General features: G+C 42.8%; 1 protein-coding gene across 5 annotated transcripts in view; it reads left to right on the top strand.

Annotated features, from left to right (window-relative positions):
- The window catches only part of gas2a (growth arrest-specific 2a), a 51,885-nt gene that overhangs the window by 28,823 nt on the left and 6,186 nt on the right, over positions 1–16,876 (top strand). For all 5 annotated transcript variants that reach the window (XR_013796432.1, XR_013796433.1, XM_079603035.1 and 2 more), the window contains 4 exons: positions 3,857–3,998; positions 10,754–10,817; positions 11,530–11,734; positions 11,871–11,978. Coding sequence is in view for 3 of the 5 variants with exons in the window: in XM_079603035.1 (XP_079459161.1) it covers positions 3,857–3,998; positions 10,754–10,817; positions 11,530–11,734; positions 11,871–11,978 (519 nt within the window). In the remaining 2 variants the exon portion in view is untranslated. The remainder of the gene's footprint in view (positions 1–3,856; positions 3,999–10,753; positions 10,818–11,529; positions 11,735–11,870; positions 11,979–16,876) is intronic.

Raw genomic sequence — 16,876 nt, 5'->3', positions numbered from 1 at the left:
ACCCGTTTACATGCGTGAGCAGAGAGAGTTACTCCTGTATACATGGAATTTGTAATCAATTGGCAATATCCCGATGTAAACGGCGACGCACGGCCAGACGGCGCATACAAGAAGTTCCTCTACTCAAAAGACCAAGATTCCTTGCGAATAGAACATGCGCAGAACACAAATCAATGTTCCTTTTGATGGGGATATGCCGATACGCTTTACATGACCAAATATTCGGGTTAGAAAAGGGGTAACCCAGGGATCATATTCGTGTTTTTAAAAACCGGAATATGAGCATATTCGGGTTTTTGCCAGTGTTTACATGACCGGGTTATTGCTAATATTCCGGTTTTGAACGGGTTATTGGCTGCTTGTAAACGTAGTCACTGCTTTTTTGGAATTGCACTCTCGCGCTAATTTGTCCTGTGTAGTAAATCTGGCCCTAAAAGTGTATGAATCACACGTTTTCAAAACAAAACAGCGGCACCAGCAGGTACAGTTACAGTGGGAGGCTTGCCCATTCACTTTTAACAGACCCTCCAAATCGTGTGGTGAGAATGAATGGGGGAAAGTCACGTGAGAGTCACCATGATTGGATATGATGGGTTATATTTCGTTATGATTGGTTCCTGCGATACATCCCGCCTCTTGCCTCCTCATTTTAAAACACCACTGCATGCCACTGGCTCACACATTTTTCTTACACACCTATCAGCTTCAGAAGACATTGATTCATCCACCGAGGTCGAATGGATTACCGTCATGATGGCTGTATCAAAATGTTGGCGCCCATTCACAGAGAAATTGTTTAAAATTTTTGTGTTTTTCTTATGAAAGTCATATACATCTGGTATGGTATGAGGGTGAGTAAATGATGAGAGGATTTTTATTTCTGGGTGGAGTATTCCTTTAAAGGGAAATTAAAATGTTTACCTTCAAGTTGTTTCAAACCCGTATGAGTTTCTTTCTTCTGTAGAACACAAAAGAAGACATTTTAGAATGTTGGTAACCAGACAGATGACGGCACCCATTGATTTCCATACTACAGTGGTAGTCAATGGTGCCCCACAGATGTTTGGTTACAAACATTCTTCATAATATATTTTCTTGCGTTTCACATAACAAATATATTCATACAGCTTTGGAACAACTTGAGGTCGAGTAAATGATGACAGAATTTTCATGTTTGGGCGAACTATCCCTCAGAAACAATCCCATAATACCATAATTCCCAAATGATTGGTGTATGGGCCCAAAAATGTATTAAGAAATGAAACGGGGTACATTTTGGTTTTATTTTGGTTTTTCATAATTCTCACACATGGGACACTTCTAGAAAGGCGTTATACATTATAATAGCTGGTTTTGTTTTTGTTGTAGATCTTCTTGTCATTCCAGTGATCAAAAATGTATTTACAAGATGAACTAATACTTTAATAACTAGGCATTGTGGAAGACTGAGAGTGTTCTGGAAAAGCAAAAGAAAACAATCCATTCCAGCAACTAGTACATTCTTCCTGCATGACCTCATCTAACCTTTCTTAGTGTGTTGTATGAAACTATACACTGGGTAAATCTCCCATTGACATTCATATGTTATTTGACCTCCACCATCTCCTTGTGCATGCATTTATCAATCACTGTCACTCTCATCCTTATTGATTATTGATTAGAGAAAGGGGGATTGTGTTTGTGAAATCATATGTGATAATAGAAGCCTGCAATCCGGACCCCTGTGGGGGAAGAGAGAGAGAGAGAAACAGACAAAAACCGAGAGATCACAAACTGTTCATGGTTAGTGGGTGACGTCTGTCGGCTAAAGCATGAGGAGAGACTGTAGGGAATTAGAAAGGAAAGAGGAAATGCAGGGGGAGATTGGAAATGGGAGACTTCCTAAAACTTCTCTAATTCCATGGCCAGTGAAATTATTACTTTTAACCAAAAATACCTCTTTACCCCACACATAAAGCATGTGTTTTTGTCTTAACATGTAAACAGCATCACTGGTTTGCTGTACTTTAATATTTACATTTTACATTTATTCATTTAACAGATGCTTTTATCCAAAGCGACTTACAAATGAGAACAATAGAAGCAGTTAAACTAACAGTAGGACAACAAAATGCAAGTGCTATGACCCTTTTCAGTTTAATCTAACACAGGACACGTTAGAACAAGTTTCAAGGTTTTTTTTTATTGTTTTTTTTATATATAAATAGAATAGAAGAGAAAGTGTTAGTATTACTGGATCAAGTGCTGCCGAAAAAAAAATGTGTCTTCAGCCGTTTCTTGAAAATGGCTACTGACTCAGCAGCTCTGGTTGAGTTGGACAGGTCATTCCACCAGCAGGGAACAGTCATGGTAAAAGTCAGAGAAAGAGATTTTGTGACATGGCACCACAAGACGACGTTCGCTAGCAGAGCGCAAGTTTCTGGATGGCACATATAATGAATAAAAGAATGAGGCATTTATATAGCGCTTTCATATGTACTACTGTGCACCCAAAGCTCTTTACAATGATGTCGGGGTCTCTCCTCAACCACTACCATCAACTTGGATGATGCGACGGCAGCCACAGTATAACGGCGCCCAGTGCGCTCACCACACACCAGATATAGGTGGAGAGGAGAGAGAGTGATAGATCCGATTCAGTGGATGGGGATTATTAGGCGGCCATGATTGGTAAGAGCCAATGGGTGGAATGTGGCAACCCCCTACTTTACACCCCTACTCTTTACGAGAAATGCCATGGGATTTTTAATGACCACAGAGAGTCAGGACCTCGGTTTTACGTCTCATCCGAAGGACGGTGCTCTTTGACGGTATAGTGTCCCCGTCACTACACTGGGGCATTAGGACCCACACAGACCACAGAGTGAGCGCCCCCTGCTGGACTCATTAACACCTCTTCCAGCAGCAACCTTTTTTTTTCAGGAGGTCTCCCATCCAGGTACTAACCAGGCTCAGCCCTTCTTAGCTTCAGTGGGCTACCAGTCTTGGGCTCCAGGGTGATATGGCTGCTGGCACATAAGTCTGAAGTAATTAGTTTAGGTAAAAGGGAGCAGAGCCACTGGTTGTTCTGTAGGCAAACGTCAGTGACTTAAATTTGATGCGAGCAGCAACTACCAACCAGAGCAATTTTGTGAGGAGAGGAGTGACGTGTGCTCTCTTCGGCTCCTTAAAGACCACTCTAGCTGCAGCATTTTGAATTAGTTGCATTAGGTATGACCGAGCCCGTTGCTGAGAGGGCGGTCCCCGGGCCCGCGGAAGAGAGGGCGGTCCCCGAGCCCGCTGATGAGAGGACGATCCCCGAGCCCGCTGATGAGAGGACGATCCCCGAGCCCGCTGATGAGAGGACGATCCCCGAGCCCGCTGCTGTGAGCGTTGCTCCAGCTCCAGAGAGCGCAGTCCCTGAGCATGCAAGCGCAGCCCAGGAGAGCGCTCACGAGTCAGTCCCTGTGCACGCCAGCACAGCCCAGGACTCGCTCACGAGTCAGTCCCTGTACCTGATTCCAAGACCTTCACCAATCTGGTTAACCAATCAGCCTGCCTGTCTTTGTGCCTCATCCCTGCCTACTGTTTGGACTGTTCACCTCCTCTCCCTCACAATATCCTGTCTTGTTTGATGTATTTCAAATAAACCCCTGATCACTCATTTCTGCATTTGAGTCCTCCCTCATAGATCCATAACACAGTCTTGCGGGTTTGGAACAACATTAATATATTTTTGGCCTTAAAATGTTTGGGGATTTTAGATTTAAGCCAGCCTTCTCTTCAAGGCCATTCCTCTTGCATGTAAGACAATTTAAATGCAAATGTCCGTCTACAACACCATTGAGTTACAAATTGACCAAATTCTGTCTTTCAGTCGATCCCCAGTCGCAGGATTCCTTGCAGAGCCAACGCCGCGTCTGGTTCCTTTTTCGCCAGGGATAACACAGCCAACTTCCTGTCATGGTGTCGAGAGGTGGGCGTAGGTGACACCTGTCTGTTCGAGTCAGATGGGCTTGGTGAGTATTTTAAACAAATTCATCTCTGACACAGCAACAAAGATTTATGGGTAAATAATCATCTCTACCTTTTTGAAATCTCCCCCGTAAAGACTATAAGCCTGATTTATTACAACAACTGCATCTCTGTATTTGTAGAGTAAATGCAGTGAGAGAGCATGTTGGACTTCCACAAGGCATCAGACACAAAATCACATTTTATTTTATTATGTGCCTACTGTACATGTTTGATATGTAAAAATGCATCTTCACATTGAATTATTAAAAAGTCCCTATTATGGTTCCCAGCACCTGTTTTTACCCTCTGTCTTAATGCTCTGTTTTAGTTTAGGTTTAATTTAAACCCGCCTTCCGAAAAGCGTCGTCTGCTCTGATTGGTCAGTTGGCCAAGTCTGTTGTGAATGGTCTTCCGCTTAGAGCGTGTGCCACAAATGTAATGCCTTACCCTAACCAAATGTGTTACATGTCGCTACATTATGGAAATAATGTCAAGACTATAAACGAGGTGTTGCAAGGGGTTTCTGCTGGATTGGAGATTCACTCCCTTTGGCGTAGACTTTGTACTTCGTAACTTTGCAGATTGTTTACATGCACAAACAGCTATATTACACACTAAAGGAAAGGTAAAAAATCATAATAGGTCCCCCTTCAACATTTATTTAATACAGTTAAGCCTGTTAAAGGGATAGTTCGGCCAAAATTGATATTAAACCCATGATTTACTCACCCTCAAGCTGTCGAGATGCATATGTCAATAATTTTTCAGACAAACACATTTTCGTGTGGATTTGTCGTAAAAAATATACATATTTTAAACTTTAAAAATGAAAATAACTGGCTTCCGGCGTATGACGTAGGATGTAGCGTAGGAAGTGTCGTGACGTAGAACGAACGCAACAGCGCAGCCAGAGAGCAGGGTAAAACAAAACTCCACATAGGATTTTGATATTAGAGAAGAGGATATTGAGTTCTACGTTCTACGTTCTACGTCACGACGCTTCTTATGCTACGTCCTATGTCATACGCTGGCAACCCTCTCCCGTGAACGGCCGTCAACCGTTGCCGGAAGCCATTTATTTTCATTTATAAAGTTTTAAATATGTATATTTTTATGACAAAACCCCACGGATTACCCTCAGAAGGCCTTCGTTTATCCCCCTGGAGCCGGATGGATTACTTTTGTGAAGGATGTATGCACATTTTTGGGACTTGAAGGAGTTGGTCCCCATAACTTGACATTATAACCACTGAAAGATCTAAGACATTTTCTAAAATAACTGAAAATGTGTTCGTCTGAAAAATTATTGACATATGCATCTCGAACGGCTTGAGGGTGCGTTAATCATGGGTTTAATATAATTTTTGGCCGAACTATCCCTTTAAGAGAGACTGAACCCAAGTCCCCTTGAAAAAATGGACAATGGTATGGACCATGTGGCGATGAACAGGAGATGTCAATGAACAGTGTGATTTTCAGTAAAATGTCCTCATAAAGTGGTAAATATTATAACTGACACACTCTGATGTACGCCCATGTTCACCTAATAAAGTGTTAAGTGACAGCATGGAAAGTGACAAGCATGCTTGGGTGGAAAAAAATCAAGGTTTCAAGGTTTTATTAAGATCAACTTTATTAGATGTGATAAAAAGGTCAATATTACAGAAAAAAAATGTTTTTTCTGTGACTTCAAGTCAATTTATATTTTTGTAATTTGATAAATTGTTTTAAAATGTGTGAAAATATTAATTGATTCTTTGTATTTAAGATTCACAAAATGACAGCTAACATTAGCTAGCCTTTTTGAAAATGACATTTGGGTGTAAATGCTCATGATGTCTCAGAAAGAAAAAAAAACATAATTATTCTGATATTTTGTTATTTACACAGTTTAATCATGACAACTATCTGAATAGCTCAGATCTGCTATGCTAAAAGCACCCATAATTAAATAAATATTTGAAGAAAAAAATCTCAATACTAATAATGATTTTGAGTGATGATTAGGTTGTTTTGCTGTACATAAAACATAAAACTGCCTTATGTGGAAATATAATCAAACTTGAGAGGCTGATTGACTGAAATTGGTGAGGGTCAGAAAAAGATGATAGTTGTGTCTCTGGGGGATAAAAACAAAAAGTTTTCTTTTTCCTCTCACTGCATTTCTCAAAAGGTTGGTATTCTAGGCACAAACTGTGATGGTTGGAACATTTATATGAAGGAAGAAAGTTTTTTTTTTTTTTTTTTTTTTAGCTTATGATATGTATGAGGACATCTCTGTCATGTGCCAGATCCAGACATACTGTACAGACATTGAAGGATTCAGGTAGAGTGTTTGAATAGATTATTTATGCTTCGCTTTCAACACATGTCCAAGACAGCTGGAGAGAATGGCAAGTTTGCTGAAACTACATAACGAACGAGAGGGAAATACAGGATTAGGTCATCTAGGGAGTACAGAAGAGTTCTCTTACGAGAGATACTCTCGTACTGCGTTGCCGTAGCAACGCATTGGGGAAAATCCTTTTCCACGAGAATACTGAAGCAAAAATTATCCTTAATTTTGTATCAATGTAAAACGCATTGCCACAGCATACAGACCTAGGCGAGACAGCTCGCGCGCCTATTGGCTGCTGTGCGGCAAATGCTTAAGCCAATGGAGCGAGCCCATGAGTGACGTCACACCCAATGAGAAACGGGCGTGGCTTAGGGCTATATATTTCGCTCACAGGCTTATGAACTCTGATTTTTAATCCTTCAGCGAAGAGCACCTCATCGCTGATCCGAGTGAAGAAGCTGCGCCGTCGAGAGAGCACCTCAGCGGGAGAAGTCACGACAAGCTGCTGGCACCGCCGCCTTCGTCGCCTTCCAGCTGCGCGTTCCGGCGCTTGATATCCTTTCACTGTGTTGAGTGTGTGTGAGGTCGCCGGCACGACTCACATTTATTTAACCCGCTTTTTTGTATCTAGAGTGGCGTCTTCTTCAAGATGCCTCTCTGCGGTTCGTGCAAACGGACCACGCTCAGCAACGGGGACCGCCACGTGATTTGCGCTTCCTGCCTGGGCGAGGAACACGCGGCTATCGCCCTTGCGGATGGCGGCTGCCATCACTGCGAACTACTGCCTCTGGCGACTCTGCGGACTCGCCTGGCGTCGTTCCAGGAGCCCGTGTTCTCCGCTGTTGTGCCGCGCCGTAAAAAGCGCCGCGCACAGCGGAACCCTGAACCTCAGTCAGGCCGTCAAAGTTCGCCGGCGCGCCCGCGAACTGTGTCTCCGGCTTCCTCAGCGTCGATACCCGACGGACAGCGACCGCAGATTGCCGCCGCTTCCGTCGACGACATCGATGACATCGCTATCGATGACTTGCTGAGGGACGAGGACTCGTGCTCGGTTTTGGCCTTGAGTGGGTTTCGCCCGAGCAGCCCGCTAAAAACCGACTGGATGGCTATTTTCTGCCCGGGGAGAAATCGACACCAGTCTCTAAGCCCGCCCCCTTCCTTCCTGAGCTTCATGAGGAGGTCGCGAGAGCTTGGATTTCCCCGTATTCCACGAGGACGAGGTCATCTGTTTCCCTAGCATTCTCCGAGGTCGACGACGCTGAAAACAGAGGTTACCTTTCCCTCCCGCCAGTCGAAGAGCCTATCGCGGCCCACTTATGCCCACCCTCCGCTGGACGGCGGGCTAAGATGGCGCTGCCTTCAAAGGCTTGCCGCACGACGTCATCCCTGCTCCGTCGCGCTTATGCCGCCAACGGACAGGCCGCGTCAGCGCTGCACTCCATGGCGACGCTGCATATCTTCCAGGCCGATCTCCTCCGCAAGCTGGACGAGAACGGACCCGATGCGATCTGTGTGGCGGATCTGAGAAGCGCTACAGACCTGGCTCTTCGCGCTTCGAAGTCTGCGGCCCAAGCCATCGGACGCAGCATGGCGGCGATCACCGTGTCTGAGAGGCACCTCTGGTTAACGCTCTCAGACATGCCAGAAGCAGAACGGACCGCGTTCCTCGACGCTCCGCTCTCCCCTGCTGGCCTCTTCGGGACTTCGGTGAAGGACTTCACCGACAGGTATGCGGAGGTGCAGAAGGCGACCCAGGCTATGAAGCACTTCTTGCCGAAGCGCTCCAGCTCTGCAGCAGGCCGTGCGAAACCGCCCACTCAGAGCTCACAGCCGAGACCGCCGCCCAGCTCCTCATCTCAGCGCCGCCAGACCCAGAGCTCGAGACCGCGCTCTCGCTCTTCCGGTCGCCCCCCCGCGCCGCGTGGCCCGCGACAGAAGGTAGCGTTGAAGCCAGAGCCCCGAAGACATCCTAGCACTGCTAGGGAAGCGTCGGTGTTCAAGTCCCGCTGCGGCCGGACCCTCACCGAAGCTCACCGCTCGTGCAGTCACAAGCAAAGCGACTGTACCTGCGATCATTGCAGCCAACAGGCGTGTCTCACTGGCCGCTTGCCTGCACACAACAGCCGTTTTCACGGCTACCCAGATAAATCCATTAAAGAGTGCATTTTCTGGTGTCCCGGCCACGGGCGATGGTGTTTCTTGTGTAGTAAATCTGCCCGCTGTAATGTGCACATCCCTACACACAAACACGGCCCCACACACGGGGCCCGCGCACATAAAATCGACTCAGTTCGATTGCACGTTAAAAGTAGCACACGTGCCCACTACCCAGTGCCCACTAATGCTACCTCCTGCTCATTGCACGGTTTCTGTAAAAACGAAACCTGCGTGCAGGTGCTCCGCTCCGGCGAGCGATGCTATAAAGGTGGTAAACGTGCCCGGTCCCCAGTGCCCGCGTTCCCACACAAGCATCACGGTTCCTACGGAGCCCGTCCAGCCCTCCCTCTCCCACCTAAATGCTGTCGAGGGGTCGAGCGCGGACATTCTGCCCGCTTTCATAAGCGCGGCCCCGGCCTCAGATGTTGCGAGCGAGACATTGCAAATGTCGCAGCTCACGAAAGCCGCTGTATCGCGAGTTGATCAGAGCGCGCTTTTCACTCAGCCCCTAGCTACACGTGCAGATGCATGGGAAAAGCTTCCCGGGGTTTCAAAATGGGTGATAAACATCATAAAAGAAGGCTATTCGCTACAGTTTCGCAGACGCCCTCGCCGCCACGCGGCGCGCGTCGAGACTTCGGTAGATTCGAATGTAGCACATCTACTTCGAGCCGAAATTCAGAAACTTCTGAGAAAACGGGCTATCGAACCTTTATCTCAGGCTCAGAGCGAAGGGGGGCTTTACAGCAGATACTTCCTGGTACCCAAGAAAGACGGGGGTCTCAGACCCATACTAGATCTAAGGCAACTGAACAGAGCGCTTGTGAAACGCCAGTTCAGAATGCTAACGACCAGAAAAATCCTCGCGCACGTTCGCCAAGGAGACTGGTTCGTGTCAGTAGATCTAAAGGACGCGTATTTTCAAATACAGATTGCGTCACGTCACAGGCGATTTTTGAGATTCGCCTTCGAGGGCCAGGCATACCAGTACAAAGTCCTGCCGTTCGGCTTGTCTCTAGCACCCCGTACATTTACGAAGTGCATGGACGCAGCACTCGCTCCCCTCAAACTGCAGGGTGTTCGAGTGCTGAACTATTTGGACGATTGGCTCATTCTAGCCCAATCTCATTCAGAGATAGTGGCGCACAGAGCCCTGCTGCTGAGTCACCTCGAGAATCTCGGTCTCACAGTAAACGGGGAAAAGAGTTCGCTATCCCCCAGTCAGAATATTTCTTTTCTGGGACTGGAACTGAACTCGCCTGCTGCACCCATGGTACGGCCGCGCAGTTCCTTGATTCTTACGCCGGAATGAGAGTAGTTCCTAGCCATATAGGCTTGGAAAATCGCAACTTTTCATTTTCCGTCGATCTTAGTACACGGTTTAACTAGAGAAGAGTCAAGTTTTAAATAGGAAAAATATTGAAACTCGTTGGTCATTTTGAAAGAAATGCTACTGGACTCATCAGAATCAATGATCTATGCTAAGCTATGCTAAAAGTGGTACCGTCAGACCCGGAGTTCGGCTGAATGGATTCGAAAACGGTAAAACTCAACTGTTTAACTCTGGGGGAGTTGTAAAATGAGCCTATTTCCAAAAAAAGTGGAGTATCCCTTTAAGTATGAAAAGCTGTCCTAACCTCACTTTCTTATGAAAAATTCATAAAAATCTACTTGGATGCCCTTAAGATTTGAAATGCAAACAGTGCAGGAACCACTGGCAGTATACGTACCAAAAACTGGCTAATCTTCAAATTAGCATATTAGCAAGTGTGATGCATGATGTGGTAAATTAAGTGTTATTCAGCCATATTAAAAAGAAAAAAACACATTTGAAAGAGACAAAATACTTAATTACTTTTTTCTTCCTTTCCCCCTCAGAAATAGCTAAATGAAAACATGGATGCGTTATGTTCAGGTGGGATGTTCTGAGGTTTGATATGGAGATTACGGATTGTAACGCATGTTGTTTTGTGTTGCCATCACTCAACCGTCTCATGGGAAATGTAGTTTGTATGCTCCACAATTCCTTATGAAAAGCATGGCGTGTTGTTCAATCACTTCATGCTAAAAACACACTGAGAGCCTCAGCTGAGAACGTTAGCTGTCAGTGAGTGTAATAGTGTAATGAATGACTAATTCATCATCACCGTGTCGTTCTGTGGTCTTGGTTTCATCATTCATCCATGTTGATGTTTTCAGTAGTTCTTTGATTTGTACATTGTCTGTTTTATGTCTCATGTGTGTATTTGTATGTTCTTCTAGTGTTACACAAAGAGCCAAGAGAAGTGTGTCTGTGCTTGCTGGAGCTGGGAAGAATAGCATCCAGGTAGTCCACAACATTGTTTTTTTTTATTATTATTCTTTAATCACTCGCTCCAAACGTTATGACTTCGGTTATTTGGTGAAACATAAAACAATGCAAAATTGTTATTTTTTGATGTCTTGTATTTTTGTCTTGTTTTCTTGTTATCTAATCATTCCTAAATCAAGATACATTTACTTGACAAGCACGTTTATTTCTCTGACTTCATTGGCAGATATTTGTTCTTGTTTTAAGCATAAACTAACTTAATTTTTAATCAGTTTGTAATTAAACAAGACTTATATTTTCAATTAGCTTAAGTAAATGCATCTTGATGTTTAGAACGTTTAGCCTTTACTTTTGTATTGAATAAAAAGACAAAAATGCTGAGTACGATATTTTTTTTTTTTGCAGTGAATTCGTATATATAATATGAAAATACTCCATCCGTATTTTGAAAAATGTTGGTAACCAAACATTGTAGGTTCCCATTGACTTATTTAATGCATATAATTGTATATAATCCCATATAATAGAAAAAGTATATAAGTTAGTATTAAATCTTACAAGTAATGGCAAATTAATTTGGCCAAACCCATTCAAAGAATCTCGTGGTTCCATGGCGCTATTGCTTGTTTTTTGTAATAAGCAATTTTGCATTGTATGTTTCAAAATCACAATTTTGTTGTACATGTCAAATCAAACCATAAAGTGTGAATGGTCCCTCTTGTGACAGGTATAAGGTAGAGCCACCTGGACTTATAAAGCTGGAGAAAGAGATTGAACAGGAAGAGAAGAGACCTGAACCTCCACTCTCACCCGTACCCCCCGCTTCCGATTCTCAATCTCCATCCGTTTCTCCGTCCATCTCGTCATCCATCTCTCCATTCAACAAGACCAACTCCAGCAAAAAAAGTACCGGCAAGCTACTGGATGATGCTGTGAGTGACGTTCTTCTTTCTCAGATATCACTATTGTTATCGGTACCACAGTAACTTTAACTCTGAAAACTGTACATTCTCATTCTAGAGGAAAAGAGACCTTTGTCAGTCATTTTACATGTAATGTGTGTTTCAGGTGAAGCACATTTCTGAAGATCCACCTTGTAAGTGCCCAAATAAGTTCTGCGTAGAGCGACAATCGCAGGGCCGTTACCGTGTTGGGGAGAAAGTGCTTTTCATCAGAGTAAGTAAAAATAGCAACAGACCGTAGTCAGGTTAGATGCTATACACTATTTACAAAAATGTGGAAATATGTGAGACTGCCTACATTTCTGCGAAACCTGAGAAACGTTTGCTCCACGTTCATTTTGCAGCACTTTTCACGTGACACGTCCACAAGAGGCGCTATATGCAATAAAACAATTTCTCTATTGCAGATATAGGTTAATTAAAGGTATAGTGGAAGATTTTATTTTTCCGGGTGGATCATCGAGACCATTGGTCCTCCTAGTTGTCAATCATTCCGGTGATATGTTTACGTAAGGCTGTCGTACGTACTCGTCCCTAGGTGGTTTTCACTTTCTGCGCATGCGCAATTTCAGGTGTATATGTGGTGAGCTACGGTTTCAGACCTTTCATTGAAGCTCGCTGTTCTCACCGGGTTTTCGTAGAATTCGTAGAAAAAGTGTCTATGAATTGTATAACAAGAAGAGAAAGGCCTCTGGAGAAAGAAACAAGACCAGAGTGTTTCTGGGAGAATATTTCACACGCTGGCGTGCGCTAAAAGCAGAGGTTGGGCTTCACTGATGCCTCAGTCGCGAAGCTTCTACTCGACAGGTACAGTTCGGCATGCTATTTGGAGAAATCCATTTAAAATTACTGCTAGTAAAAGTTCATGTAAGCTATGATTAGCGATGCTAGCCCTGGCACAAGTCACGAACCGCGCAGACCCGGTAAACATCTCAATTTGTCTAAAGTAGCCTTATGACCAAATGGTAAAAGGTATCACGCTGAAATGTTATAAAACCTTGTGTGTTAATTTTTTATAATTCCGATGTGTGACATAGTGGAAAAAGTGCAAATCTTCTTTTTGAAAGTAGGCTTGTATGAGCCATGCCGACAGCAACTTGTAAACAGAGCGTGCACGTGCCCTCTCATGCACACGTTTAATAGGCGTTCCCTCTCGGGAGCAGGTCGAGTGTTGCGCATGTGCATTTTTTCAAAAAGTGGAGAGGGCGGTTCTTTCCTAAAATTCGGGAAAATCTTCCACACAGTGTTGCCAACTTAGCGCCTTTGTCGCTATATTTAGCGAGTATTCAGACCCCTCTAGTGACACATTTTCAAAAAAGCGACTAGCGACAAATCTAACGACTTTTTCTGGTGTTATTGGTGACTTTTGGAGACCCTCTGACGTGAAAGCAAATATCGTTCATACTCTTCTCAACGAGCAGCGGGTGCTGCCGTGGGTCTCACCCGCGTCCCAATGCACACCCAGTCCTCGCGCAGCGGCCGGTCCCAGCTGCAGTCAGAGCAGAAGATCTTCACCCCTCCACGGTGAATCGCGCATGTGCGGGAAGCCGCCGCTGTGTTGCCAACTTAGCGCCTTTGCTGCTATTTTTAGCGACTTTTTAGACCCCGACTTTTTTTGCTTTCTCCATAATTTAGTTTGACCATTTTAAGTTAATTTCTTTTTTGTGCTTATTACTTAATACTCACTATCACAGAGCTTTAGTTCATCCGGTTCCTGAACTATCTCAATTCAGATACATTTCCATATACAAAAATGTAGTCATTCACTAGGCCTATATCATAGCTATTCATATTGTCTGTCAAAAATATATATAAGAAATGAGAACAGCTTTATTTTACATTCGGCTATATATAATATAATATATTATAATGATAATATAATATAGCCGAATAAATACAGTAGTGAGCATTAATTTAGAGAGAAAACACATTATCAAGCAGAACGCAAGTATGACGCGATGACGTCATGAATATGCTAATTGACGCATGACGTCATCTAGAGACATTTAGCGACTTTTAGGGAAGGCGTTAGCTACTTTCCTTTGAAAATAGTTGGCAACACTGCTTCCACAATACCTTTAAGCAGCCCAGGGTCAGGAATATAAAGTGCCCGTGAGAACAAAATGGTTGCAAAATTATATTCGGTACTTAGTACGTTCACAGCAGTTTCAAAGTGAAATGTCTTGTGATTGGTGCTAAATTGAGTTATACATTTAACAGTTAAACGTTACATGTACATCATCAGCAAGCGGCCCTAAATCCAGACAATAGTCTTTGTATGAGAGAGACTAAAAATGCATTCAATACAAGCACCTGAACCCGATAAATGGCAGTATTTAATAAGCTTAGTTTGAAAACATGCATTTCGGATACATATTTTTGGACTATTTCTATTCATAGATGCCACCTACGTCACTACAAATAGAACGCCGCCATATTTACGACCGATCTCGCCCGGTATGGCCGCCCAAACTGCCCATTTGAATGAGAGAGAGAGAGAGAGAGAGAGAGAGAGAGAGAGACAGAGATACCTGGAGAAAATTTAAATTTTAGGCTCCGATCCTTATTTGTTACCCCCAGTTTTCTTTTGTCCATTATTATCCATTATTATTAGTCTTTCACCATCTTGAGTCACTTTTTTTGCTATAAGCTTCAAATGTTTTCTGAGATGCATACAATTCTGCCATATAACCACTGTGCTACTTTTCCATTTAAAGAAAAAACATGCGCTAGATGGATGTGTTTGACCGGTGTGCTCGTGTCTTACGACTTTTCCAGCGTTTTATGCAGGACACAGTGTTAAAAAAATATTTTTTACATCTTTTTTGGACTTTTAAAAAAACGCATCTCAATAACTCGTCTTTTTCCATTCCACAATTTTAAGGCCTTAAAATGATTTCTAGAAAGGCAGCTCACTAGGTTTTAGAACACAGATTACATTTTATTATCCACTACTGTGTGATCACTTTCATTAGTCTGCTAAACACACACACACACACGCACGGCAGTGGGGTGTCCCATAACAGCACAGACTCCACTAACTGACAAATAGTGATTAGTGAGGCAGGCCTGGTTACCATGGGAACCTGTTACTTGGCAACAAACGATTTAATGGTGATTTTACTTACAAATGTAGGTATGAGTCAGACTGTAATGCAAATTGTTTATGAACTTTTTATAACATGACAAAATCTGTAAAAAGTTTATTTTCCAGGTTGGTCCAGCTAATGTGCAGTGATTGGCTGAAGTGTTTGATTTGTATCCTTATAGCCGCCATATTGAGTTTTGTGATTTCTCAAATAATTGTCCTACCAGCAGCCTGTCTCCTCCACCTATTTGTCTCTGTTGAAGCTAGCTTAATAGACACTATTATTAAAATATAAAAAAATCAAAGATGTGTGAATAAGGTCTATGGAGACGCCAGCACAAAACACAACATATACTGGTGAGCTGTGTTTTAACCAGAGATGTCAGAATTATTCACATGGCTTATTCAATCTATTCCCATTTCCCTCTCAATTTATATCTACACTTCAAAAAATCTCTTAAAAACACTGGCACCTGCATTTTACTAAAGTTTAAGTAGCCAACCAGGAGTTTCTAAGACTTGGCCACAATTGACCGTTCGCAAAGACCCGCCCCCCTTAGTTACTGTCGCTATGTCCGACAAGCTACGCCACTCTCATACACACCATGTTCTCACGCAGTGAAAAACACATCGCAGAGCAGAGAGGACACTGACAACACACTGACAGACAGGACAGACCAGCTTACTTTTGATACTAAACAAAGTCTCACCTTTCAAATTTGGTCATTTTTTAAAAGAAATTGAAACAATAAATACAGTTTTGTGGCTCTTTAATGTGTCGTGACAGATCGCTCAGTTAAAGCTGCTCGTGAACCGATCATCTCTTCCTTCTAGTTCATTTATAGCATCAAATAAACATGAATGAACATCAGAAGGAATGTTGTTTTAACCGCGGAAAGACGTCAGTACATTCAAATCCTCCCATGTTAATCTACTAACTCTCCTGACTACTTTGTCCGACAAAATGGCGGATGGCGAGGTATGATTGGTCAGATCACCTGTCAATCAAGCTCCCTGCAAAGGGTCAATTCCAGTCTTCATGGCCTATTTATTGGATGATAACATTCATTTAAACACAGCTTCTAATGAGCTATGACGGATGGGAGTGATGTGATCACTCATATATCCTCTCATGAGAGCAGTTATCAGTGTATTACTGCACATCTCGGAGAAATAACACACAACTGAACACACAGATACACAATGAGGATAACTCAGATCAAAAGCATCTTTAAGGTCCACCCATAAAACATCCAGACTAATGTGTTCACACCTAAACAAATTTTCGGCATGAAAATTAGGTCCGATTTTCACTTGCTATTTGTCTGTTCAGACCAATGCAGAAAGGCAGACCGGCTTAATGAAAACGCAATCCGTCATTTCAAAGTGAAAATGTTTAACACATTTTAGTACCAAACATTCATATTGGCGTGAACACGTCTTTAGATCGTACAAATCGAATTGTTCGAAAAATCTAATAAGATTTAAACATTTTCAAGTGTATTTGTTTTGGTTTTATTGTTTTACTCTTTTCCCAGATCCAGAATTTCAATCTGAATTTTTTTAATGAATTTTCACTTTTTTTTTTTGAAAATAAATGTATAAACATCTAAATATTTATTGTCTCAGATGCTGGGAGTTTGACATTTTATTCAAAAAATGTTTGAAATGGTTATTTTTGTATAACAAAATAAATGCTACTTTGAGATGATATTGAAATAACATTTGTATGGAAGTTTGTTTCCGCCAGGGAAGTGAAAAAAAAAATGACAAGATAATTGCGACTTACAATCTTACAAGTTTACATCTCGCAATTCTGAGATAAAAAAGTCACAATTACCTTTTTTATTTAATGGTGGAAACAAGCTTTCATACATTTGTTTATAGAGATTAAGAAAAAAAAATGCTGTTATTGGACATTCATAGACAAATTAAATATGTTCTCACTTGCTCTCTGTCCATGAACTCAGTGATTTGATTTGAACTTTCCTCTAGCTGTCAAGATCTCATAATTACACAATTAA

The sequence above is a fragment of the Phoxinus phoxinus genome (genome assembly GCF_949152265.1).
Source record: "Phoxinus phoxinus genome assembly, chromosome: 25".
NCBI classification, from domain to species: Eukaryota; Metazoa; Chordata; class Actinopteri; order Cypriniformes; family Leuciscidae; genus Phoxinus; species Phoxinus phoxinus.
This window is presented reverse-complemented; position numbering and strand designations above follow the sequence as displayed.